Source organism: Acomys russatus, chromosome 26 (assembly GCF_903995435.1).
Source record: "Acomys russatus chromosome 26, mAcoRus1.1, whole genome shotgun sequence".
Lineage (NCBI taxonomy): Eukaryota > Metazoa > Chordata > Mammalia > Rodentia > Muridae > Acomys > Acomys russatus.
In genome coordinates, this window is record NC_067162.1 from 11648427 (window position 1) to 11675368 (window position 26942).

At 39.6% G+C, this 26942-nt stretch overlaps 1 protein-coding gene across 1 annotated transcript in view; it reads right to left on the reverse strand.

Annotated features, from left to right (window-relative positions):
* Positions 1-1364: 1364 nt before the first annotated feature.
* The window catches only part of Vps35 (VPS35 retromer complex component), a 37886-nt gene continuing 12308 nt past the window's right edge, over positions 1365-26942 (reverse strand). Inside the window, exons 4-17 of the mRNA XM_051168493.1 lie at positions 25753-25876; positions 24458-24640; positions 21887-22100; positions 19174-19257; positions 18587-18696; positions 17263-17359; positions 17010-17158; positions 13991-14198; positions 12708-12863; positions 9818-9940; positions 5665-5844; positions 4656-4895; positions 2956-3099; positions 1365-2285 (exon numbers count right to left, since the gene is read on the reverse strand). Coding sequence (XP_051024450.1) covers positions 2106-2285; positions 2956-3099; positions 4656-4895; positions 5665-5844; positions 9818-9940; positions 12708-12863; positions 13991-14198; positions 17010-17158; positions 17263-17359; positions 18587-18696; positions 19174-19257; positions 21887-22100; positions 24458-24640; positions 25753-25876 — 2192 coding nt within the window. The 3' untranslated portion in view covers positions 1365-2105. The remainder of the gene's footprint in view (positions 2286-2955; positions 3100-4655; positions 4896-5664; positions 5845-9817; positions 9941-12707; positions 12864-13990; positions 14199-17009; positions 17159-17262; positions 17360-18586; positions 18697-19173; positions 19258-21886; positions 22101-24457; positions 24641-25752; positions 25877-26942) is intronic.

Sequence of the window (26942 nt, forward strand, 5' to 3'; positions counted from 1 at the left end):
AAAAGAACATGAAGAGGAAGAAGTAGGTATGTGTGTGTGTACTTAAGTTATATTGTAGCCTAGTGGGCTGGTAATGACCCATGCATTTAACCCCAGCACTCTGAGGCAAGCAGATCCCTGTGAGTTTGAGGCCAGCCTGGTAACAGAGTGAGTTCCAGGACAGCAAGAGCTACAGAGAGAAACCCTATTTCAAAAACCAAGCCAACAGATACTATGTCTATTTCTATAAAATCCCAAAAGCACAATTAAAATTTTTTCTTAAAAAAAAAAAAAAAAAAAAAAAAACGAACGAGCAAAATACCAAAGGGGCAATGGTAGAAGAGGACTTCAATCCCAACTCTGAGAAGCAGAGTCACAAGTTGGAAGTCAGCCTGTGCTATAGAAGAAAAACAAAATTTGGAGCATAATTCTCTTTTGAGTATGGGCTAGATTTCTGAGATCAGGTTATCTCACAATATTGTGGCATTCCCCCCTTGTTTTTCCTGGGATTTATCCTGGATAAGCCAGCTGCCATATTAGAAGGGACTGTAAACTACATTGTGGAAAAGGCCATGAAAAAGAAACTAAATCCTCCAGCTAACAATTATGGGTGTGTATACTCAGGAGTCAGTCATAACCAAACCTTCAGATGGCAGCACCCAAAGATGTGATAAAAAATGGTGACCTAGAGCCCAAGCTAAGCTTGTTCTCAAATTCCTGATCCACAACCTACCAGCTCGGGTCCTGAAACCCTGACAAGGAGGTGAGGAAATGAAGAAAGGATGGACAGAAAGCTGGGACCAGGTAGGGAGACCTAAAACCGTATAGTGTTTATTAGGTACAGCAGAGGGGAGGGAGGAGGTCTTGTAGGTGTGCAGACAAACACCAAGGAAGAGGAAGCTGCAATTGGCAACTGTTCATGAATACTCATTCAGATTCCAGAGGAAAGACTTGCTATTCCTCACTGAGGGTAAGGCTTTTACCACTTGTTGGGACGAGGCACTGGAGTCCTCAACATGGCAGTCCCTATGTCAGCAATGCATAGTCACTCAGGACTTTGATCATTTAAGCCTTCCTCTACTCCATACACTGGCTAATGGTGAAGTGAGTGTTTCTTACGCAGTTCTAGGAGTGTCTATTACACACTCATTAACTACACAGGTAGAGAGCCTTTAGGGATGTTACAGTAACTCATCGTGCCCTACAAAAAAGCAGGAGTCATCAAAGAAGGCAATTAGCTGTAAAAGTCTGAAATAACAGATTTTTACAGTAAGTGCTTAGAGTTAAATAAGAGAATTCCATAAGCATATGAGACTGCATGGTACTTCACAGGTAATCTACTAGCTCCTTTCACCAATCATACAAAAGCCAAAAAAGACCCAAAATTGTTAACAGCAACTTTATTATTTCACTGATGAAAAAGTTGTAATTGTGATGCATTTCACATAAATTTACAATAGTGGAGGTTATACATAAATTACATTAAGTCACAAAATTTCTGTTTTATAGAATCAAATTACTTTGATGTGTCCAGATGATGACATAGTTCTTAATGGATAGCTGAGTCCAAATATGCAAAATATAGCTTCTGCTTCTGACCATGGTGCTTTAAAATTCTTCAACATGCATTAATATATTCTAGTTGTAGGGAATATATTACACATAGGCTTTATTTTGCATTCAGGGAAAGCCCAAGCTGAATTTCACACACAGTACTCCTGTCCTCTAAAGTAATCTCAGATAGGACCAGAGAACAAATAAACAAGTGTGTTTGGGTTAGTATTCCCCATTAATGAAGAAAATACACAATCAACAATGCAACAAAATAAAAATAAGAAAGGAGAGCTCCATTAGTAGCCAGGATAAGTGGGGTTTGTTTTCAATTTTCACAGATCACAAGAAGTTTAAAGAGCAGATCAGTCATGCTACTTGGGGTGATCAGACAGACTTAAACAATTATGAAGTGAGTTAAGGTCCTGAAGGCGTCTGGAGGTGCTGGGTAAACACATCACAGGTAAGGAATGGGAAACCTACCTCAGCATTTCTGAAAGGCACAATCTATGGAAGGGAGACCTAGTTAAGCCCTTTCTGATGTGGAGAAAGGAGTATGCTGAGCTGTCTTTCTTTTAAAGGATGAGACCTTCATAGATTGGCCCCTCAGACTCTGGTGATTCCCGCCTTGAGCGCAAATGTTCCAATGTGTTATGAAAATGCTTGTTAATTTGCTCTGTTTCTTCACTGGACTCAAGATTTGGGAGATCTTCTCGAATCTTTTGAATAAGTTGGTTCAAGACCTGAATTGTTACCTACAAAAAGAAAAATTGTGTAGCAGACATGTATCACAAAAGAAAATTTATAGCCCTGTTACTTTCACCAAACACCTGAATAATTATATAAAGAGAGGTAAGAGTGTGATTCCAAGTTTAAACAACATCTATTAACTATTCACAAAGGAAAGAACAAGAATTGTAAAAAACTCAAAATACAGAGTAACATAAATCAGCAAAGGAACAAAAAGACCAAATTGTATTTAACCTAAAAATCCTTTCTGTTACTGGTGGTGGGTTTGTTTTGGTTTTTTCTTTTTCTTTTTTTCCTCTTTGAGACAGGATTTCTCTGTGTAGCCCTGGCTGTCCTGGATTTAGACCAGGCTGGCCTCGAACTCATAGAGATCCACCTGCCTCTGCCTCCCAAGTGCTGGGATTACAAGTGTGCACCGCCATGCTGGCTAACCTAAAAATCTTAATGAATACATAATGCTATAAATGGACAACACCCTTAGGAGTGGACTCAGAACTGCAACATAATGACTAATCAAGCCTACAAGTTGGCAATGTGTATCTGGTATTTTTTTTACTTGCACAGTCTGTGCGAACAGAAGGGGTTCTGGAGAATAGAAGAAGACGGCAGGCGCCCTAAGCACAGCCTAACGGAGCACATCATCAAATCTACAGAAAGAGAAAGCTGCTCACTTACCGCATCGCTTTCCTTTTCATAGAAATAGATGTACCTGTTCAGAATCTCTATGAAGAGCTGAACTTGTAGAGAGGGGTCCATGCACTGATTGGCTATTTTCAGAGCCTTCTTCAGGCATTCCATGACTCTTTTACCTCCATGAAGCTAAATTAAAGGGCAGGAAAATATTAAAAGGATTAATGAACAAGAAATATCCCATTTTCTCACCATCAAAAAAATACAGCTGTTGTGGAAGTTTTTGGTTTCTTTAAAAACTCAGCTATGTTATGTAAGCATGCTTTTGTTTTAATCCTAGGTGTAAGATATGGGGGCTGCTCCAATAGCAATAGCTGATAAATAGTCTCATGAGGAGGTATAGTCTTTACCAGTTGGAAAAAATTTGAGAGGGGAGGGAGGTTGGGGAGGACACACTAGGACTGCAAGACGAATTCTTTATTGGAGCAGACAGTTGGAGGAGGAAGAGAAGGCTGCTGCTGCGTTTGCTGTTGCTGACTGAACATCCTGACAATGGACAGTGGTACTGCCCCAAGAACCTGAGGACTGTAAAGAGGTAGCCAAAGAGAACCCCCCTTTTCCCTTAACCTTCTTTCTCTGCTATCTAAGGTTGGTGGGTTGGAAGGGAGGTAGAGGCATTAAGGAATCCCAAATAAAGTAGGTTTAAAAAAAAAAAAAAAAAATCAAAGCCTACACACAATACTATAAGGCTTTTATGTTGAAAAGAAACATAAAAAAATAAACCCTAAAACAAAGCAACTGTATTTGAAAACAGAACTGGTGTCAGGAGTGGTGGCACATATCTCATTTAACCCCAGCACTCAGGAGGCAGAGGCCGGTGGATGGGTCTCCGTGAATTCAAGGCCAGCCTAGTCTACAGAGTGATTTCCAGGACAGCCAAAGCTACATACAGACACCCCACCTCAAAACAAACAAACTAAAAGAAAATTACAACTAGTGGTAAATAAATTGTAGTGACAATTTTGGCATTTTGGTTTCTTTAAAAAAGAAATACATAAATATTATAAGAATATGTTTTCATTTTAATACCAGGTGTGGTATATGGGGCTGCTCAGATTACCCACAGCAGCAGACTATGATTTGCCTTGTGCAGGTGCCTAATTTTGCCAGCTGCAGAAAATGTCTGCGATTGTGTGGCATTCGGAATTCTGGGGACTTTTGGGAGGGTATATAATAAATACTAGGGCCCTGAGAGGTGGGCTTGTTGGTGGTGGGTTGTTGATTGTTGTTGGCTGTGGTTAAGTAGTAATGTGCAAAGAAGAAACAACGAGAAACTAGATATCCTTACTACACAGATCAAACTCGCTCAAGGAACCTGAAGCCCCTAATCAGCAGGAAGCAGCTGTCTAATGGTAATGTTGCCCCCTCTCCCCTCTATCCTTTTCTATCTCCTATCTAGTGTTAGGGTGGAACAAAAGGAGTGGAGAAGGGCGGAAGAAAAAAAGACCCCACAAAGAAGCAAGAGCCGCTACACAAATTGCTGTAAGCATATCCTTTTTAAAGCATACCTTTTACTACAGGATGAGATGCTAATATCATGGCCTATTCCTTTCCTCTAATAAAGCAAAGCGATAGTCTTGGTCAGATTTCTAAGCACCCAAATGTTTCACTTCCAAAGCACGAGGCCCAGGTGACTAATCGCTGTTGCCAATTCTGTCTCCTGTAGCAGTCAAAAGGAACCTTACCTCCTCCCCATTTTTGTCTGTGTTTCGGCCAGACCAAAAGAGATGTGCACATGTGCTCACAGCTCGGCCTTGATCTGGCTTTTTCAGAAGTTTTGATGCAGCAAGTGCACACTGAGTTCTCAGGGGCTCATGGTTCTCTTCGCTGAAGCACTTCATCCTCTCAAAAGTACCAATGATCAAGGTGATCGCAGCCAGCTGTGCTTTAGAGTCGCTGATTTCATCTTCATATAGAGAAAACGCCTGGTAGACACACAACAAAGAATACTCAGGAAGCAACCATCAATAGAGTGTTTTGCAAAGTTCTTCCAAACCCCATTCTGTGAGATGGTCTAAGTACACTTACACCAGTGTGTGCTGCACCTTCCTCCAGTGAAGAGGATTAAGCTACAGCAATATGGGAAGGGGCTAACAGGTTACAATTAAGAAACCTGTTCCAAGCCGGGCGTGGTGGCGCAAGCCTATAATCCCAGCACTCGGGAGGCAGAGGCAGGCAGATCGCTATGAGTTCGAGGCCAGCCTGGTCTACAAAGTGAGTCCAGGATGGCCAAGGCTACACAGAGAGACCCTGTCTTGAGAAACCAAAAAAAAAAAAAAAAAAAAAAAGAAACCTGTTCCAACTTCGTTGGCCTCATACTTCTCAAATGAACCACAGGACTTTTTGTTTCTGAAAACACTTTTACCACTACCTGCCAGTGAACCTTGGGTTTCTTCTGTTCCCAGTGCTCAACAATTTTGCTGCTTGTCACAGGCACTACACATGACTACCATATGAATGGTCACAGTGTTAGTTGCATATTAAAAGATAAAGAAGAGTGCCAGGAATGGTGGTGAACACCTTTAATCCCAGCATACAAGAGGCAGAAGCAGGTGGGTCTCTCCGAGTTTCAGATCAGCCAGATCTCCATACTGAGTAAACCAGTAACACTAAATGCATTACCCCAAAACTAATGGTTCAGTGACTGAACCCAACAGACTGGACTAGACAACCCAAGAAGGAAGACAGAATCACCTGGGACATAAATTCATATGCTACTGTTTCATGATTTTCAAAGCCAATTTCTCCAGCAGCTAGTGCTCCTTGAAGAAAAAGTCTCAGTGGTAATTCAGCCAGCTCAGCTTTGATCAAAGCACTAATAGTCTGGTGAGCAAATGAAAAAATCTTCTGGCACTTCTTTTCCCACTTGTCATCCTGAAACAGGAAAAACATATCAAGTTCAAGAGTACTTTATTCATTCTACTGAAAATGTCTCATAAAGGTTCTAAGCAAAAGCACTGAAGCAGAGTTCTTCACTGAGCTCAATTCTTCTTCTCTCTCATTCATAAAACATAGACGTAAACCAAGCAGGATGTCTCCTTAAAAACTAAACCCAATGAAAGCTGCTGCTTCTGTAATTTATAGAAACTTGATAACTTATTTTTCTAATCAGAAAGGCAATACATCCCCAAAACAACAAACAAATTTAGAAAATAAAATCCTCTGCGGTAACAGAGCTACTAATGTCTTCCTGTCTACTTTTTAAAAATGTAAATATAGTGGAGATATCTGTGTATAGTTGTGTGTGTGTGTGTGTGTGTGTGTGTGTGTGTGTGTGTGTGTTTCTTTAAGGCAGATTTCTGGGAGAAAGTTAAAATTGGGTTCATACTGCAAACGATTTTTTATGCAACTTCTGTCAAAACGAGTTTCTTCATAGTGCTAAGTTATTTAATATTATTCTAACAAGAAAATATTCCATCAACTCATTTATAATCTAATTGGTTATACTGTTCCCCTTTAGAAAGCATCTCTAAAAACATACTGTATGGTCAGTATAATATAAAGTTTATTAAGACCCTAATTCTCTGCCCAGTGGTATGGCTCAGCAGGTACAAACGTTTGCTACACAAGTTCAGAGAATCTGAGCTCAACCCTGAAACCCCATAGAGCGGAAGGAGAACCGACTCCATAAACTTGTCCTTCACCCTCCATATGCACAGCACAACATGAGGGTTCCTCCAGCCAATAGACACACAATAATAAAAAATGTAACTACGTGGTTTGTTTGTTTGTTTTTTGTTTTATTTGGGGTGGGGAGGGGGGGAGTCAAGACAGAGTTTCTCTGTGTAGCCTTGGTTATCCTTTCATTTTGTAGACCAGGCTGGCCTCGAATTTACTGAGATCCACCTTCCTCTGCCTACCCAGTGCTGGGGTTACAGGTGTGCACCACCACAGCCACCTTAGAATACATTCTTAACATGGCTATTGGTGAAAATTATTTTTCTTTCCCTTTGCCAATCTAATTTCTAAGAAGTTGAAAATACCAGTGAGGCTAAATACTCCATCATGCTACACCATCCAAACTTCTCCTATAAAGGAGTAAGTTCTCTTTTACTTGTAAAAGATGACAGAAAGACTTGTTACAAGGATTAAATACAATAATCCAAGATTATAGTCCTTGTTACAGTACAAATACTAGCTGTTATTTGGGGAGGGTATCTCAAATCCTGTCCCCCCGGGCCCCCCTTGCCCTCCTTTTTTTGGTTCCCAATTTTTTTCATCTGGTAGCATTCTGTAGAATTTGCCAGCCATTGGTCTACTGTTGACAATTTTAGATTAAGACATGTGAGACAAGTAAACTGATTTGTTTTACTCAGCATACGATCTTCCAGGACCACCTATATCATCACAAATGGCAGGGTTTCTTTCATCTTATTCATTTAGAATAATGTTCTAGTATTGTATGCACATATGTGTGTGTATATACACCTCATATTTTCATTATCCATCGTTGACGTGTTTGGCCACACACATGGCCACTGTACATAATGCTGTAATGCTGCAATAAACATGGAAGTGTAGATGTCTCATTAACAAAACCTGATGTCATCTCCTTTGGATAATTATTCAATAATGTACTCTAACACTGAGGTACACTTACTGTTCTTTTGTGGGGTAGTCTCCATATAATTTCCTTCTCCTTCTTTTTCCTCCTCTTTCTTTTTTTTGGGGGGGGGTCTTTTTGTTTTTTGAGAGGGGGTTTCTTCTCAACTCTGTAACAGCCCTAACTGTCCTGGAACTCACTTTATGAACCAAGTTGGCCTCAAATTCAGAGACTCGCCTGCCTCTGCTTTCTGGGTGCTGTGATTAAAGTTTTGTGTCATCATGCCCAGCCCATGCTGTTTTCTATAGTGGCTGTACTAATTTATACTCTCACCATGTTCCCTTTTCACCAAACCATAAAGGTTTTATTTGTCTGTTTGTGATGCCAAGAACTAATCCTAAAGCCTTGTGCATGCAGCACAAGTGTTCTCTACCAGCGCGGCTACGGTCCCAGTCATCCCCCATCTCTTTGACAATAGCCCACTCAAGATGGATCATTGCCATTGTACTTTTTATTTGCATTTCTTTCATGATTAATGAGTCAGCATCTTCTCTGACCCATCTGCCATCTCTATGTGCTCCTTGAAGACATCCCTACTCATTTCTGTTTTGGAGACAGAGTTCCATTCTGTAGCCCAGACCAGCACCCTCTGCCCATTGTTAGATCAAGTTATTTATGTTTCTACTATTGAACTGAGTCCCTTATTCTGTTTCAAGGGATGTTAAGAGTTTTTCATTTTATTTTATGTGTATAACTGCTTTGTCTGCAGGTATATAAGTACACTGTGTGCATTCTTGGTGCTCATGAAGGTCAGAAAGGGAGGACAAATACCTCAAAACTGTAGTTAAAGATAATTGTGAGCCACCATGTATGTGCTAGTAATTAAACCCAGGTCCCCTGAAAGAACAATAAGCACCTTTAACCACTGAGCCATCTCTCCAGTTGAGGGTCCTTATTTTGGATCTAGCCCTTATCAAATGTATGGTTTACAAATTTTTGTTCCCATTCTGTATACTATCTCATTGCACTGTTTCCTTTGCTATGCAAAACATTTTAGTTTTATACAATCTATTTTGCTTTTTTGCTTTTGTTGCCTGTGCTTTTAGTATTCCCATCTCAAAAAAAAAGAAAAAGAAAAAAGAAAAAAAAAAAGCAATGACAAGACCAAGGTTTGGTTCCTTAATTCATTTTTGTGCATGACGTAAAATAAAGATCCAGTTCTATTCTGCTGAAAGTGGACATCCATCCCCATTCATTAAAAACTGCCCTTTGCCCCTTGTGTTTCTGGCATGGAATGAGGATTAAGAGAAGCTGATCCATTAGCTAGGCCATGGTGGCGCACTGTCTTTCATCCCAGCACTTGGGAAGAAGAGGTAGACAGATCTGAGTTCAAGGCCCGCCTAGTCTACACTGAGAAACCTTATCGGGGGCGGGGTGGGGCGGGAGGGGGAGATGAGCGCACATGCTTGGTGTACTGGGCCCCTCCTCAGCTCCACGCGTCTATTTGGATTTAGTACACTACCATTTTGATCACGATTGCTTCACACTATGGCCACTTCTATTGCTATAGTGACAAGTACGTAGTCATAACGTGCTGGAAAATAAGACAAGCTATCCTAACAGCCTGGTAGGAAGCCAGGCATGGTGGTGCACGCCTTTAATCCCAGCACTCAGGGCAGCAGAAGCAGGCAGATCTCTGTCCCCAGGGCAGCCAAGACTATACAAAGAAACCTGTCTCAAAAAAACAAAACCAAACGAACAAAAAACTAGTATGCAAGCTAGTAAGAATATTACAATTTTTTTTAATTATTAGAAAATTAAGTTTACTGAGCTTTATTCCTCACATAAACCTGGATGTTCAACATTCATGTAAATGAAATTTCTTTAAAATTATGCCACTGAACACAAGCCATGACTCTGCTTTAGGAAGAAATAAACTCACAGAGAAGTTGCACACAATTCCTAACATTATTCAATCGCAAGCTTTCTTGAGAAGTGAGTGTGCAATGCTGGACCTTACCACTAGGCAAAGTTAAACTGATTCAGACCATAAGGAAAAGTTTTAGCATCAACTGGAGCTGATTCAGTCACATATTTCCAAGTGCTGTTATGTGATTTCTCAGCAGTGTATGGTTCACCAGCGTCAGAACAGCAAAGGTGAGTAATGAATGAATCAGGAGCTCCTAAAAATAGGATCTAATATCGTTATCATGTATTTGTGTGTGTGTTTGAGCTTTTCTGCAACTTAGAAGATACGATAAAGAAAAAGGAAAATTTTAGTGACATATTTCAAAGTAAACTCACCACTTGAGAATTCTCTTTGTATCGAAAAGCCAACTGGTAAGCTGCAAATACCAAGGGTGGCAGTGTGAAGCGAATTCGTTGATTTCCACCAGCTCCAAAATGTTTTCGTGCTGTATTCAAAATCTGACAAAAAAAAATAATAATAATTAAAAATAAAATTTCCACACTATAATTAGTTGTTTACAAAATTACATGGTAACTCTAATCTTTACTGCTACCTTTTTGTAACAGACCAGGCTTTATTGATATACATACTTCCTATATTAATCATTCTAAAATACTAATCCATTTTATATATGAGTAAGCTAGAAGCTTGTAGCCTTAGATAACTAGTCGAGAGCAGATATATGTTTTTTTCACACACATGTGTACAAACTGTACTTTGTTGATAAAGAATGCAGGCTGATGAAGCCAATCAGACGTACATGTAAAAGGAGATTCTAGTACTCTATTCTTTATTGCTGTTGTACAGTAATCTGTTGAAACATTCCATCCTGGAGGGAAGCTCCTAAGACTCAGGAAGTAAATAACCTTACAAGTCCCAGATAGCTGAAACTTGTAAGACTAACAAAGGCCCCTCCCGAAGGATCAGGACATCTTCTCCAACATGGAAGCCACCTGGGAAACCATGCAGAGCCCAGGACTGAGGCTCTGATGAGCTGTCACCAGCACTGGAGTAGGATTGTTCAGCTATGCCACTGCCTTTGAGAGAGCCCTGTTCCTGTGAGTAACCCTACCCCACCCCCCAACTGCCCACACTCCCAGTTAAGTAATCCCAATAAACTCTCTGGTTTGCCAAATTGGACATTGGTAGAATCATTATTTGGGTCTGTCATCTGTTCCTCATAGGAGTGAATAGATGTCTGTGTTACATCTCCCAAGGGTAAGTCTCATATAACAACTGCCCTCCTCTTAGCACAAATTTCACTTGAAAAATGAGGTTGCATACTCCTATATAACTGCTGGGAAAAGTAAATGTGCAAAGTTTCAATTATGTCTTCAATACCTTGCACAAAGTATATGCTCAGAAAATATTGGCCATTGTGGGAAAACAGTGTGTGTGTGTGTGTGTGTGTGTGTGTGTGTGTGTGTGTGTGTGTGTGTTTTAATAGTAGAAGAATCACTCCCAAAAGCCAAGGCCCTAAACTGAGCTCAGAGCTCCAGGAAGCCAGCTATTTGGGAATTGCAGAAGCAAAGTAGCTGCCTCAGATACCCTGTAGTTTTATAAAAAGATAATAGACCCTACAGTCTCAAAAAAAGACAAACAAATAAACAAACAAACCACAAAACAGGTTGCCTAAGGAAAATACCTAAATTCTCCTTTCTGCCTTCCCATCCTTAGCTTCAGAAACCCTAGCCTAAAGCGTGTACCATGTAATCTGCACTCTCTTGAGCTCTGATCACTGAGTGACTGATCCTGCTTAGTTGGCCAGAATTAGAAAAGCCACCTTCCTGGCATTAAATAAAGCCTGCTCTAGCCATTGGAGGTCGTCTAACTTCTGATCTTGTTCTTCTAGAAACTTAATTCTTTTTTAATCCTTACAGGTAAATCAAACTTCCTAAGCCCATTTAAACTAAGAAAAATACCAATATATTTAAAAGAGCCTTATGAAACAACGTATGGATGGCTCAGGGAAAAAAAGAAAACCAAAGGACTGGGTAGATGGTTCAGTCAGTAACATGCTTCCTGCACAAGCATGAGGACCTGAGTTCAGATCCCCAAAATCTACGTAAAAAGCCAGATGCAGCCACGCAACTGCAATCCCAGCACTGGAAAGGCAGAAGCAGGTAACTCCATGGAGCTCACTCGGGAACCCTGCCTAGAAAAATAAAATGGAGAGCACCTAAGGAAGACACTTGATGCTGACTACTTTCAGGGACACCTACATATAAACACATTAATATACACACTAAAGAGGATAATCAAAGAATTTATGAGCTAAACATCTAAATATGTAAAACACAGTATATGATATATTTGATATGAAAGCACACAATTAACACTGTACTGACCACATCGTGCTTAAAACGACAACAACAACAAGGAAACCTCTCCCCGAATCAAAGGCTACCGCTGTACTAACAGAATCAGCCTCTTCACCATCCACCATCAGACGCCAACATACCTACTTAGGCCACATTTAATTCTTCATTTCATAAAGATTAATGAGGACTATGATAAAAGAGAAAGTTTTGTCTGATTACATGGAAATAAGAAGGGAAAAGCATACTAAACTTTAAAGTCCTTCAGACATTTTCATCTGACAAGTAAGTACATTTTCCTATCAGACTGCCTCATGAAATTCATTATGACAAGCAACTAAACATCCTAAAAGTAAAACACTGTTGAAAAAGAAACAACCAGAGTAATTGTGGAATATCCAGCTAAAAGAAAAAAGTAGTGTACACCTGTAATCCCAGCACTCGGAGGCAGAGGCAGGTGGATCTCTGAGTTTAAGGCCAGCCTGGTCTACAAAGTGAGTCTAGGACAGCCAAGGCTACACAGAGAAACTGTCGAGGGTCTGGGGCATGGGAGGCACACTTTTCTGCAATTCTCATGTTTTCAAAAGCAGCTGGAATAGCTGACTTGTTCCTCATGAGCTCCAACAGTTTACTCACTTATATAAAAGGAAAACCCAGCTGGGCATGTGGCACATACCTAAAATCCCAGCACTCAGAAAGCTAAGACAGCAGCATCATGACTTTGAGACCAAGCTGGCTATAGTAAGACCATGCCTCAAAAAAACTAAATAAGTTTTTTAAGTCCATGAACTTTAATTCAGGAGCAGTTTGTCAACACCATAATCTAAGGTAAAAGCTACATTAAGCCATGTTAAACACTTCTCCACTCATTATGAGTGATGAGGTTATAGTCAGGGGTAACTCATACCAAGTACTGCTGATCAGGATCATCAGAACGCAGAAGGTGAATGAATCGGCCAACAAGGCTCTGCTCATCAGCAAAGTCTTCTGGATCAGGGTCTTCTACAGGTTGGTCTGGCTGATCCTGAATCAACGTGGACACCAAGTTCATTATGGAATCTACCTGCAACATGGAAATAGAAAATATTAGTGTGAAACCATCAACAGAAAAGGTTAAGTTTCTAAGTGTATAAATTATGAAATAGTATCAGCAAAATAATTCAGTTTTTGTATTTAAAAAAAAAAAAGTTGGCATGAACAGTCTGACGCAGCTGTGAACCCTTTAAGCTACACTAGCAGCCTGTTTGGCAAGGTTAGTCCATTGTTACAACAGTAGAGTGATGTTACGAGAATAACCAGTGGCTTTCTACTTAGACTTAAAGTTTGTTACACACAGTGGGATTCATGCCTGGTACTATAAACTGACAAAGGATTATGAAGTAAGAGGCCTGGGGCAGAACACTACTATTATTTTGCTAAATGAACATAGTATCAAATTGCTTTCTAAATACTTACCCATCCACCCATAGATAACTACAGTTCTTCCTTCCTCATCAAAGACTTCCCCCGCAGTGGACAGCAGTTAATATAACTCAAAGGGTAGAAAATAAATGACTATGGAATGTTAAGCCCTACACAGGACGTCTTTATCACACCTCCTCCCTGACATGGCTCAGGGAATACTGAAGAGAAGACAAAGATTTTAAGAGTCAGATGTCAAAGGACTCTGCCAAGTAGTATTTTCTCACAGCAGCTGTGATTCATGCTGGATAGGGAGCAGCTCCCAAGGATCCACCCCTAGCTGAGGAGCTATTGGCAAATGCTGGCTGCTGAAAAAGGGACAGTCACTTTCCATGGGGTACAGCCACAGGCAGGCTGCTCAGACTCCAGCAGGTGACCCCACCCATTCATATACAGGCAGCAAGAACTGAGCTGAATTTTTTTTAATTGGGAGGAGGTAGGAGGCATTGAAAAGAAAGTTGACAGGTCAACATATACATTTATGGACAAAATCTGAAAAGAAATATGTTGAATGCTAATCAACTATGGTTATTCTCCTTTTGGTGAAATCAGGGGTACTTAACAATGCTACTTACATCTCTAGCGGTTTAACTTCTACAACAAGTAAGATATTTATAGTTTTTATTATTATGTTACCTCCCCATTTGTCACCAGTGTCTAGGGCTCACTGTCTAAATCTAACCAACCACATGCTCTATTTCTCAAAACAACATATCTCTACTCTCTTACCTGGTCCTGAGAGACGATTTCTGTGTTATAATCCAGAACATTACTAAGCACATAACAGCTCATGCTCTTTCTGGACTCGTAGTCAAAGTACTCAAAAAGTGGGTGGAAATGCTTTAACTTTAAGACTGTTAGGATATTGTTGTAAGTATCGACAGGTATCTTCAAAAGTCTGGTAAGCTCCTTTGAAACTGCACTACTGGTAGCAATACTACAAAGAGAAAAACAGCAACCCTTTCAGGAACATAATTAACCTTTTATACAACACATAGCACTTGTTTCATATATTTTTAAAAAAATCTTCATTTACCATCCATGGCGGGGCAGAGAGCTGGCCCCAGAATCATGAGATTGGGAAAACTGACCATGTCCCTCACGAGCTGCAGCACTTGGGAGAGCGGGCCCTGCACCTTGCCTGGGCATCAGGATAGAGCTGGCCCTGGTTGCAGGGGTTGTTGGTGAGCCCAGCCCAAAAGCTTGAGAGTGTGAGAGCTGGAGGGCTGACCAGATACCTCTCAGAGCCAGATCTAGGGCTTTAACCTGGCCCACCCCTACATCTACCCCATTGATGAACTGCTGAAGTGCATGAAGGGGCTGGTCAGACAGATCCAAAACTACAGGACCTCCATGACAAAAGGCAACAACAGGGTATCCGAGCAGAGTCCCAGCGAGGTCCCATATTGGTAAGAGCAGCAGGCGCCAGAGGCCTCATAACAGAGTCACTGCAATGAGCACTTGCAAGCAAAGAAGTATGGACAAAGGGGTACACTGCAGGACACACTGTGACACACTACAGCTTCCACAACAAATTTTTTTTTTTCTCTGTTGTGGGGGAGGTTGCAAGGGTAGAGGGCAGGTACGAGGAGTGGGGGATGAGTGGAATTGGGGTGCATGACATGAAATACATAAAGAACCAATAAAAAGTTTTTAAAAATCTTCATTTACACATTAAAAGAAATAGGTCAAGTGAATTGAAAAGATAGTACACTCAATCTCTCCTATTTCAAAGTTACCTCCTTTCAAGATAAATATAGCCAGGCCTGGCCCACTCCTATAATTCTAGCACTTAGGAGAGTAATAGAGTTCTAAGTTAGCATGGACTACACAGCAAGATTCCACCTTAAAACAAAAACCAAAAACAAGACAAATAAAAAGAAGATAAAGATACCTACTTAAACATACACACTTTTTTATTCACTACAGTTCTCTTAATAATAGCTTCCAGATCATGAACTCTTAAGAGCTCATATAGGGACAATGAAGGTAACTGTCTACAATTTCATGTTCCTCAGAAAACTGTTTCAAGTGATACATTGATTCCTTGGATCACCAGCAAGTTTTATCCATCCATGAGGAAAGTAGTAGGAGAGAAATCCAGCAAAAACCATCCAGAAGAAAATTTGCGTCTGGTGACTCAGGGAGAACAAGTCTAATTTAAAGTAGCATCTTGTATAAGAGTATTTTCTGGAGGCAGAGACATAATTTAGTATTTACAAGACCTTTAGACACTGGGCTTTCTAGTTATTTTACTTTTTCTTAAAGCTTATTTTTGGGGGATAAGGGGAATACAAACATATCACTTAATTTTCTCTCTTACTTGTTAAGATCTGCAGTGTTTTTCAGTTCACAAGAAAATGGAATGATTCAAAAACAAAATAAAAGGGTATAAAGAGGAAAGAAATTTTCCTGATGCGTCTGAACCAATGGGTGGAAAATAGAAAAGAAAAAAAATGCATTCACACCTCAAAATTACAAATAACCTAAGAGAAAAGCAGAAGTCTAACTAAGCAAGGGGCTGAGTAGGCAACTTTCGGGGAAAAGGCAATAGCATCAAAACTGCCCAAAGTGAAGCTGGGTGGTGGCAGCACACCCCTTCAATCACCAGCCTAGTCTATAGAGCAAGGTCTAGGACAGCTAAGGCTACACAGAGAAACCCTGTCTCAAAAAAAATTGCCCAAAGTACTCCGTGTAGGATACCATAGGGGTAGGACAGTATGACTGAGGAAGCATCCATTAGGGAACATTATTCTTTCCCTGAAGTATCAAACCAAAGCTCAAATATGAAAAATATTTAAATCAATTTGTTATACTTCAAATATATATATATTAGTTTTTACAATGTACTCATCTACAGGAAACCTTTTTCTTCTTTTTCTTTTTTGTGGGGTGGGAGTAGAGGATACTGTTTGATGCTGTTTCCCAACTAGTTTAAAAACTGGCTCATTACAGAGAAACCCTGTCTCGAAAAAACAAAAACAGACAAACAAACACACAAAAAACCTGGCTCATTCCTGAGGCTGACGAGATGGCTCAAAAGGTTACAAGCATTGACTGTTCATAAAAAAGATTCAATTTCTGTTTCCAACATCCACACAGTGGCTTATAACAGTCTATAACTCCAGTTCCAGAGGGCTTCAACCCTCTCTTCTCGCCCTTGAAGGCACCAGGTACACACATAATGCATATTCACATACTCAGGCAAAACATTTATACACATAGAATAAAACAGTAAATAAAAAAACAAAACAAACAAACATACAAAAACAAAACAAAACAAAACAAAAAAACCCTAGCTCATTCACATACAGAAAGGGATCTGAATTGTGGACATTGAACTTTGAAGACTGCCTACAAGCCTTATGGGACACTACCTCACTACAGTACACAACCACGTAAGCCGCTAGCAAACCTTTCCACCCTGTTTAGCACCACACGGGACAATCTCAGCATATACTTCAAACAAAACAAATGCTAACATTTCAAAGAACAATTGAGAAAAGAAAAATAAATACAGTGCTAAGAATTGTTTCCAAAGCTGTAACTGTAGGGTAGACAAGCTGGCTTAACAGTAAAAGTGCTTGGCACTAAGCCTAGCACCCTGAGGTCTACCCACAGAACCCACCTGGAAGGAGAGGCAAACAACCGCAGCAAGTTTTTCTCTGACCTCCACATGTGTGTTTTCTAACCCCTCCCCAATGAATAAATGTAGCTTAAATTTTTCTTAAATACAATTTTGACTTACTGTTCAAGGTTAAGCTTATTGAATATCTCCACTGTTGTTTCTAGAACTTTATCAACATAGTCCACACGATCAGGGTAACATTTCATAGCAAGATTAATGAGAGAGACTTGTAAAGACACAACATCCTCTGATGGCATGTCTTGTCTGGACTGCAATGTTTAGAAAATCATATAATTAATTTAAACAATTGCAAAAGAATAGATCGACAGAGAAGTTTCAAAGTTGAGAACTTAAGAGAAAATACTATACAAACCTGTATTACTGTAGCCACCTGTTGTGAAAATATGTCAAAAAGTTTAATCTCAGCTGGAATTCCAGGTCCATCTTCACGATGAGCAAATAAAGCTAATCTAAAAAAAAAAAAAAAAAAAAAAACCAAAAAACACTTGGATCTGAGCGGTGGCATCATTTTTGCCTTACTACTTTTCTATTAGAACATTAAGAATGGTTTTTAAAACAAGAGCTACAACGTATAAATTTTTTTTTCAACTTCTTAACAATATTTTTGTAATGATGCCTCTGAGTGGGATTTAATCATCCTTCCTAGGGTCCTCCTTGCCACTCACCTTCTCTGGGTCTGTGAACTGTAGTATGTTTATCCTGTACTATGTGGCTAAAATCCACTTATAAGTGAGTACATACCATGGGTGTCTCTCTGGGTTACCTCATTCAGGATGAGCATAGGACCAACAGAGCCAACTAACCAGGGCCCAGAGGGGCTTGTGGAGACTGAAGCACCAACCAAGGACCATTCATGGACTGGAGCTAGGCCCCGACACAGATGCAGCAGATGGGTAACTCGGTCTTCGTGTGGGCCCCCTAGTAAGGGGAGCAGGGCTGTCCCTGACATGGGCTCTGTTGCCTGCTTTTTGATCACTTCCCCCAGTGGGGCTGCCTCACAAGAACACAGGGGAAGAGAAAGTACTCAGTGTTAACGCAACTTGATGTACCAAGGTGGGTTGGTAGGGGCTCCCCTTTTCTGAGGAGTTGGGGAGGGAGATAGGGAGAAGAGGGAGGAAGGGTGGGACTGGGAGAAGAGGGAGGGGGCTACAATCGAGATATAAAGTGAATAAATGGTTTTTTAAAAAAGAAACTAAGTCAAGTAAGTTACCACTCGAAGATAATTTACATAATTGTGAGAAATTTGGTTCTTCAATGGACTTTAGAGTTATAAGATTCAAGGAAAGGTCTACACAGTAACACCTATATATACCAGTTAAACAGATTAAAGATACTCAACGTAATCCAGGTATGGTGACTCATGTCTAATCCTAGCACTTGAATTAAGACAAGAGAATCAGAAAGTCAGGGTCATCCTCAAGTGCATAGTGAGTCTGAGGCACCATGGGAACATAAAAAAAAAAACTTAAAAAAAAAAAAAAAATCACCTCCATATGCCTTCAAATGAAAAGTTAAGCTTTCACACGTAAGTCAGGCAAACACTAACTGGATACTAAGTGTTAAATTAATTATAGCAATCAGTACTTAAAGGAATAAAACAAACAAATGACTCATGAAAATGTAAGTTTCTTATTTCCGTTTCAGAGCATTTACCTTCCAGTGTTGAGCAGTCTTACCTGTCAATTAAAGCAATGATTATGTTTTTCACATTTACATTTTGGTGTAATTCAGCACAAGCTCTAAGAAAAGGATTCAAAGTCTGAAGATGGAACTCATCAGGAAAAACCTAAAAGTCAGATATGATTAATCGATACGGGGAAAAAACTTCACAAAATATTCTGATCGTATGAATGGTATACAGAATCATTATTTATAGAAAAACTTAATCTTAGATAATTAAAATCAAAACTAGAAATATTCTATTTCCAGAATACAACTAATAAGACCTTGAGAAGTCAAGATTATTTTCCTAGATTTTTGAGAAAACAAAACAGATTATTAGTACAAAGACCAAGTTTAAAATGTGGAAATTTCTGGAGAAAGTTTTTTATTCAGGAAAACCTTTTTTTTTTTCCTAAGATTTTTTTTTCCTTTTTCTGAAACAGTCTAGACACACTGCCTACAGTGATCTTAACCTCAGGGCTTCATCCTCACAAGTGGCTAGCACTACAGGCGTATGCCTCCACATTGGGCCTAAGATTTCTTTTTCCTAAACAATGAAAGTTAATAAAACTGTTTTTAAGAAATTAACATTCTTACTTACTTGAATAATACACTCCATAAGATACTCTTGAGCCAAAGCATCTCTACAATTCACAACTTGCTCCAAAATGCCTGTTAGAACAATCTAAAAATAGGAAAGAAAAAAAAAAAAGCAAGTTAAAAATCAGTTTAAAAATCCCAAACTGCTCCTCTAGCAATACACTAGCTTGAGAATCATATTTTATATTGCTCTCATTCACACTTCAATGCTCAACTTTAAAAATTAGCTTATTAAATATAAAAGTTTGGTTATATAAAATGTAAGGTTTTATTTTGTTTCTATAGTTTGTGCTTTTTCGTGTGTACGAACAAGTCTTCATCTAATCCAAGACCATGAAGACTTACTTCCCTTGTGTTTTCTCCTAAAACTTTTAGATTGTATATGTCTCTGTTCAACTTCTCTAGAGCCTCTACAGTGTGAGCAATAGCTCAAGACTTAAATGTTTCTTTGTTTACACATATTAAGTGGATATTCAATTGTTCCAAAGCCATTTATTAAGAATGTTACCTTGAAAGCCAGGCATACACTTGTAATCCCAGCACTCAGGGAGGCAGAGGCAGGAGGGTCTCTGTGAGTTCAAGGCCAGCCTACAAAGCAAGTTCCAGGACAGCCATGGATACACAGAGAAACCCTGTCTTGAAAAACAAAACAAGCCAGACATAGTGGCGCACACCTGTAATCCCAGCACTCTAGAGGCAGAGGCAGGCAGATCTCTGCGAGTTCAAAGGCAGCCTAGCCTGGTCTACTAGGTGCATCCAGGACAGCCAAGGCTACACAAGAAAACCCTGTCTTGAAAAACCAAAAAAAAAAAAAAAAAAAAAAAAAAGGAAAAAGAAAGAAAGAAAAACAAAACAACAACAAAAACATTACCCTGAGCAGGCAGGCACAGTAGTGCATACCTTTAATCTCAACACTAAGCAGGCAGATCTCTGAGTTCAAGGCCATCCTAATCTACATAGCAAGCTCCAGGACAACCAGAACACAGAGAAGACCGCCTGCCTCAAAAAACAAAGAAGGTTGCCTTTGCACCTTTATAAAAATCAACTGCAGGGATAAAGATGGAGCTCAGCTGGCAGAGTGATCTCTAGCGTGCACAAAGCCCTGACTTTGATGGGCAGCACCACAGAGACCAGATGTGATGGTAATCCCAACACTCCTTGACAAGTACACATAGGAGGGCAGTGAGCTGAAGGACAGCCTTAAGACTGTCAGGGGACAGGGAAAAAGAAGAACAGAGTCCAGCCCGTGAGTCTGTGTGGACTATCTAATGCAGGGTTGACAAGCCTAACGCACTGCCTGAAGTTTTGGGATTTTGTTTCGTATTTTCGGTGCTAAGGATCCAAATCCAGAGCCTTAAGCATGTCTAGGAACAGCCATTGCACTAAGCTATGCTCTAACATGTCAATGGGACCAAGCCCTGCCCTGCTCGTTTTCTTAATGTGTTGGCTGCTTCTGCGCTAAGTCCACTTAGTTTACTAGGTATAACTTACACAGTTCAAAGCTATGTAGCCTTTTACAGGAAATTTTTGCTAGGAGCTGTTAAAAGCCAAATGCTCTTCTAGAGAACATGTACTCGATTCCCATGGTGGCTCACATCTATCTGTAAATCCAGTTCCGCCGGATTCGACACCCTCTGTTGGCGTCCTTGGGCACAGGCACACACATACTACGTAATCACACACGTAGGCAAAAAAACCCATACACGTAATCTTTTTAAAAATGTATGTTATGTATGAACGCCCTATCTGCTTGTGCATCTGCACGCAAGAAGAGGGCACCAGATCTCATTATCGATGGTCATGAACCACCATGTGGTTGCTGGGAATTGAACTCAGGACCTCTGGAAGAGCAAACAGTGCTCTTCACCACTGAGCAATCATCTTTCTAGCCCCCATATAATCTTTTTTTTTTTTTTTCAAAATATTTTTATTTAATTTTCATTTATGTGCATTGGTGTGAGGGTGTCGGATCTTGGAGTTACAGATTGCCATGTGGGTGCTGGGAATTGAACCCGGGACCTTTGGAAGAGCAGACAGTGCTCTTAACCACGGAGCCAACTCTCCAGCCCCCCATAATCTTTTTTTTTTTTTAAGGCTTTAGGAAGCCAGGCACAATGGCACAACCTTATAATCCCAGCAATCAGAGAGGCAGAGGCAGACGGTTCTCTGTGAGTTCGAGCCCATCGTGGTCTACAAAGCAAGTCCAGGACAGATAAGAGAAACCCTGTCTGGAAAAAAACAAAAAAAACCCAACCAACCAACAAAGTCTTTAGAAAAGTTTGCTGACCCTACTCTCCTCCCCGTCACTGACTTATGTGCCTGTTCCTTTCATCACTTTCCCTTTAAGCTTCTCCTCGGCAGTATGTGTCAATACCACAAAACCTCCACTGCAGCAAGGTCCTTTTGTCCTACTCTTTCAAAATTGCTGTGGGTATTATACATTCTCTGCTTTCTTATATTTTAGAATCTGTTTGCTGACTTAATAAGATGGGTGGATGTGAGTGACATTGCACTGAATGTATAGTCAGAATTAAGAAAAACTACTACCTTGACGACACTGAATCTCTAACCCATAAACATGGTAGTACTTTTAACTAGGTCTTTTTAGTAAAAGAGTTAGATTATTTTTCCAATATAACATTTAACAAAAATATACTTAAAGTTCCAGTTTATATCTCATAATGTAAAAAAGTGACGACGAAAAAAATAAGAACCTGTTTGTAACGTTCCACATTTACACCTTCCAACTGACTGAGGCGCACCAAATTGGTCCCCACTAAAATCCTCAGTTCTTGTCTCTCTCGTTCTCTCTTTTCTCTATCTCGACTATGTCCTTGATGCTGCATCCGGACCCAGAGCTTGTTCATTTCTGCAAAGTTGAGTAGTACAAAATCCATGGAATCACTGATATCACCAGTTGTTTCTTCACTGCCAAGAAAAAGAAAAGCCTTTACACACAGCAGGATCAGTTTACTCCTCCTCCTTTCATTTCCTTCTGCAAATAATCATGCTTCAAACAGCCATTTTCAACTTGGTTTCATTTGGCTCAGTGTTAAATTTCAAGAACAGATTCTAACATTAAAAAATAAACACCAGGGGAAAACACAAAACATTTTATGGGGCAAATCACTTTCCACAACTCCCTTTCTGAGCTCCTTGGACTTGCCCTTACAGCAACTCATTAAAATACAAAAAGATGTGCTTGATCTGGCAGCCCATGTGGTAAAACCGAGACAGCAGAGGTTAGCATAGTGACAGGCAAATCTGTAAAGCGCCCGTGTTTATAAGAGAGCACCAGAGGGCTTAGCATGCCGCTGGCAGCCTGTTACTCTTCAGCTACGGCATCTGTTACACAGAACTCACACAGGACTGGTGACACAAGTCCCACTGAAGGGGTCAGAATGGAGGCACTGCACTCCTCAACATAAAGGCTTACCAGCTCCCACCATAAAGAGTTCAACTACAGCTGAACCTTTCCATACCCTGGCAAAACTATTGTCCAATAAAAGGTAACTGATTAAAAACAAAAACAAAAATAAATTTAAAAAGACCTCAAAATTAGACATTTAGGGTATATCGATAACTGCCATTATTGTTAGATATTTTGGTTTCAAATGAAATTTGCTTTATGAAGAAAGACTATTTTTCTACATCTTCCAAGACAGGGAATTTAGTTTAAGTATTTTACTGACTGCTTAATGTTTAAAATTTAGAGTCAAATTATAATAAAGCAAAAATAACAGCATTATTTTTATATATCTTTTCTGTGTGGTTTAACTTTGTTGATAGACATTGTTTTTTATTATTATTGTTGTTATTAGTATTAAAAGTAAGCAGTCCTTGGCATGTTAACACATGGCTGTAATATAGACATGTGGGAAACAAAGATCGGAGGATCCCATGCTAAGACAAACACGAGGCACATAGTGAGACCCTGTGGAAACATGAAAGGGAATGGGGAGTGCTGGAGAGGTGGTGGGCTCAGAGGGCAGAGGCACTCGTCATGCAAGCCTGCTGGTCTGAATTTGGTCCCCAAAACCCATGTAAAGGTAGAAGAACCAACTCCACAAGTTATACTCTGACCCCCACATGTACACCAAGGCACATTCCCACACACCATAACATACAAATAATGCACTTTTTAAAGGGATTAATGAAGATGCTGAAAATTGCTGACTTATTTGTCTTAGAAACTTAAAACATAGTAATTTTTTAAATTTTATGTAACTAATTGATTCAGATTACATCTCAATTGTTAGATAAATTTTAAATAAAAGGAAATTATTAGTTCTTCAATTCAGGGACCCATCATCACATAAAAAGTTCACCACATCTAGCTAACCATCTGCCATTGCTGTGAGAAAAAAGTATCATGGATTTTAATGCTAGAATAGAAGCCACTAAGGAAACAGAGGTCTTTATAAATTATTTTTGTTTGTTTTTCCCCCAACTAGTAAACACCTTTAAAATTCGTACTTACAGCTGGGCATGGTGGCGCACACCTTTAATCCCAGCACTTGGGAGGCAAAAGCAGGTGGATCTTTGTTAATTTCGAGGACAGCCTGGTCTACAGGTGAGTCCACGACAGCCAAGGTTACCAGAGAAACCCTGTTTCAAAAAAACAAAACAAAAACAAAAAACCCCATAAAAATAAAAAATAAATAAAATTCATACTTACAAAAATTATGTAACGAAACAGGAAAATGTTCTAAACTACATTAGATAGCTATCATCCCACTTTGTTTTGTTTTGTTTTAAAGATTTATTTATTGTGTATACAGTATGCAGGCCAGAAGAGGGCATCAGATCATATTATAGATGGTTGTGAACCACCATGTGGTTGCTGGGAATTGAACTCAGGACCTTTGGAAGAACAGCCAGTGCTCTTAACCTCTGAGCCATCTCTCCAGCCCTATCATCCCATTCATGGGAGTCTGCATACAGGAGAGCTGCTGAAAATTCAAGGCTAGCCTGGGCTACACAGTAAGTACCAGCCAGTCAAGGCTACACAGCAAAATTCTATCTCAAAACAAAATATTACATTTTTTAAAAGCCTATTCTAATCCAAAGAATTGTTCCAAATATGTATTTGAATATAGGTACATTTTGCCTCATACCACGCATATGAATCAATTCTGCACATCAATGAAAGTCTATACAGAAAATGCTACATGAATTTGAGAAAATTACTTACACCCATGTTTTTATTGCTGTATACTTTTCTACAATTTTAAGACATTTTACTATGGGGGGGGAAACGCGACAACTAAACCAAGATTACTTACTCTGTTGGCTCTCCTTCATCGGGCAAAATGTTCCTAGTACACTGAAGAAGATAATTTCGAAGAAACAAACCCCTTAGCGGATGCTGTACACCACGGCACATTTCTACCAAATCTTTCAAAATATCTTTCCTGGACTGAGGAAACGACTTGACATATACAACTCCAACTGTGATCAACAGATAACTAGGAGAAAAAAATAAAATAAAATAAAATAAAAAACATTTGAATAGAGACGGAATATGGGAAAACTTGATTGTGTTCAAACACACTACACACATATTAAATAAAGACAGACACTATGTTGTTCTAAACAGTATTCTTTCTTTATGAAGAGAAAAATCTAACTTTAACTATAACTACCAAACATTTAAAAAAAAAATTACTGACTGATCCCAGTGGTCAAGATACCTAATGATAACCAAAACTGCAACTAGTAGGTAAAATTATTTCCCTTATACATGCACATTTGTAAGTTTATTAATTAAAGGGATTAACCACAGTAACTAGCAAAACAGCTGTAAAGCACATTGTAATAAAAGAAAATGCAAGTGAATAATGTCTCTCCTCTGTCCTGCTGTGCCACATCCAGCATTCCTGCAATGATGTGAGGTGGTGCGGGGACTATGCAATGAGAGTAAAGCACGATGAGTAAGCAGCACCACTGCTCCAACAAGCAAGATGGCTACCAAAAGAGTAAAGGGTGGGTAACACATAGTGTGCTCAACCAAGGATGATTCACACCCCCAGCACAACAATAAAAAGTTTTATCAGGCTACTTAGAGTAGCATACAATTTTAAACTTAATTACTTCTAGGATTTTCCTGTTTAATAACCTTAGACTATGATGATTAAGGTTGCTTGTGGGAACTACTACTGATTTTTTTTTTCCTTTTTTGATTCTCTTACACACACATCTGCTCTTTCTCACCAGCTGACTTAGATATTTGCTATGTAACCCAGGCTGCCCGTCAACCTGCAGCAGTGCTTCTGCCTCCAAGCACTGGGATTACAGGTATATGCCACCTTGTCTGTCTTTTAAATAAAGCCAGTGTTAGTCATGGTGCCTCATGCTTGTATGCCCAGCATTTGGGAGACTGAGCCAGGAGGATGATGAATTCAAAGTAATGAGATGCTGTCTAAAATAAGGAGAAGGGAGAGATTTCAAAAAAGAAAACACATGCTACATAAGGCAAGAAATGCAAGGGTGAGCTTTAAACGAGTGCTAACTGTGTATCAGATGAGACTTCCCCACAACACAAAGCCTGGAGAGTGCAGCTATAAGAGATGTTACTCACAGCCTTGGAATAATGTTCCCAGCGTACTGCACCAGTTCATAGAGGTCTGCCACCTTTCTTCCTTTCGCAAACTCATCAGTCAGGTAGACCTCCAAGTAGTGAAGTTCATCAGAAATAGCCATGTCTTTTAATCATGGTTAAGGATTAAGAATAAAGGTAAATTCATAAAACAAACAAACAATAAAACAAAAGAACACCCCCAAAACCAACTCTACAACTTCTCATTGGAATAATTAAAACTATTGGGCAGGGCTAGTGATATTATAGCTCAGTAGTGCTAGCATTAACCTCTCACGAGAAAAGCCTTGTATTTTATTTCCAACACTGCCAAGCAAAACAAAACAAAAATGCACACACCTTTGAACTGCCAGGCATAGAGACATAAACCTTATAATCCCAGCTACTCATGAGGCTGCAGCTTGAGGACTGAGCTCAAAACAAAACCCACTGATAAGGTACTTTACATTTATGCTTCCAATGAGAATGAATATTTAAAGGGAAGATAGAATTACAGTTGGCTTATATTACTTTAAAATAAAAATTTGGTGGGCTGTAGAGATGGTTCAGCAGTTAAAACCAACTGTTCTTGTAGAGGACTGGGGTTCAGTTCCCAATACCCACCCATCACTATCTCCAGTTCCAGGGGGATCTAATGCCCTCTTCTGACCACTCTGGGCACCAGTACACATGTGATACACATTCATACATGCAGGCAAGCAGTCGCACACATAAAAATAAATTTAAAAATTTTTTCAAGCTCATATAGTAAGTAGCACATGTCTGAAACCAGCACTCATGAAGAACAGTGAGTTCAAAGGCAGCCTGAGCAACACCACAATACATTGTCTTAAAACAAAACAAAACAAAACAAAACCCTCCCAGCTCCTTGGGAGGCTGAAGATAGGATCAGCTGAAGCCAAGAATTCAAGACCAACCTCATCTCTTAAAGTAAGGGAGGAAGACTGCTGGGCATGTGGCAACGCAAGAGGATTACTGTGAGTTAAGATGCCAGAAAGGCCACACAGCAAGATCTTGCCTCAAAAACAACAACAACAAAAAATACAGCAAACAACTGCCACTTAATAGCCTCAATACTTTTTAAAAATTAAAAGCAATCTATTTTGAGAAACTTAAGCATATGGGTATGGATTTAGTCCAACTAGCAGACTGCCTTCCTAAAATTAAGGTCA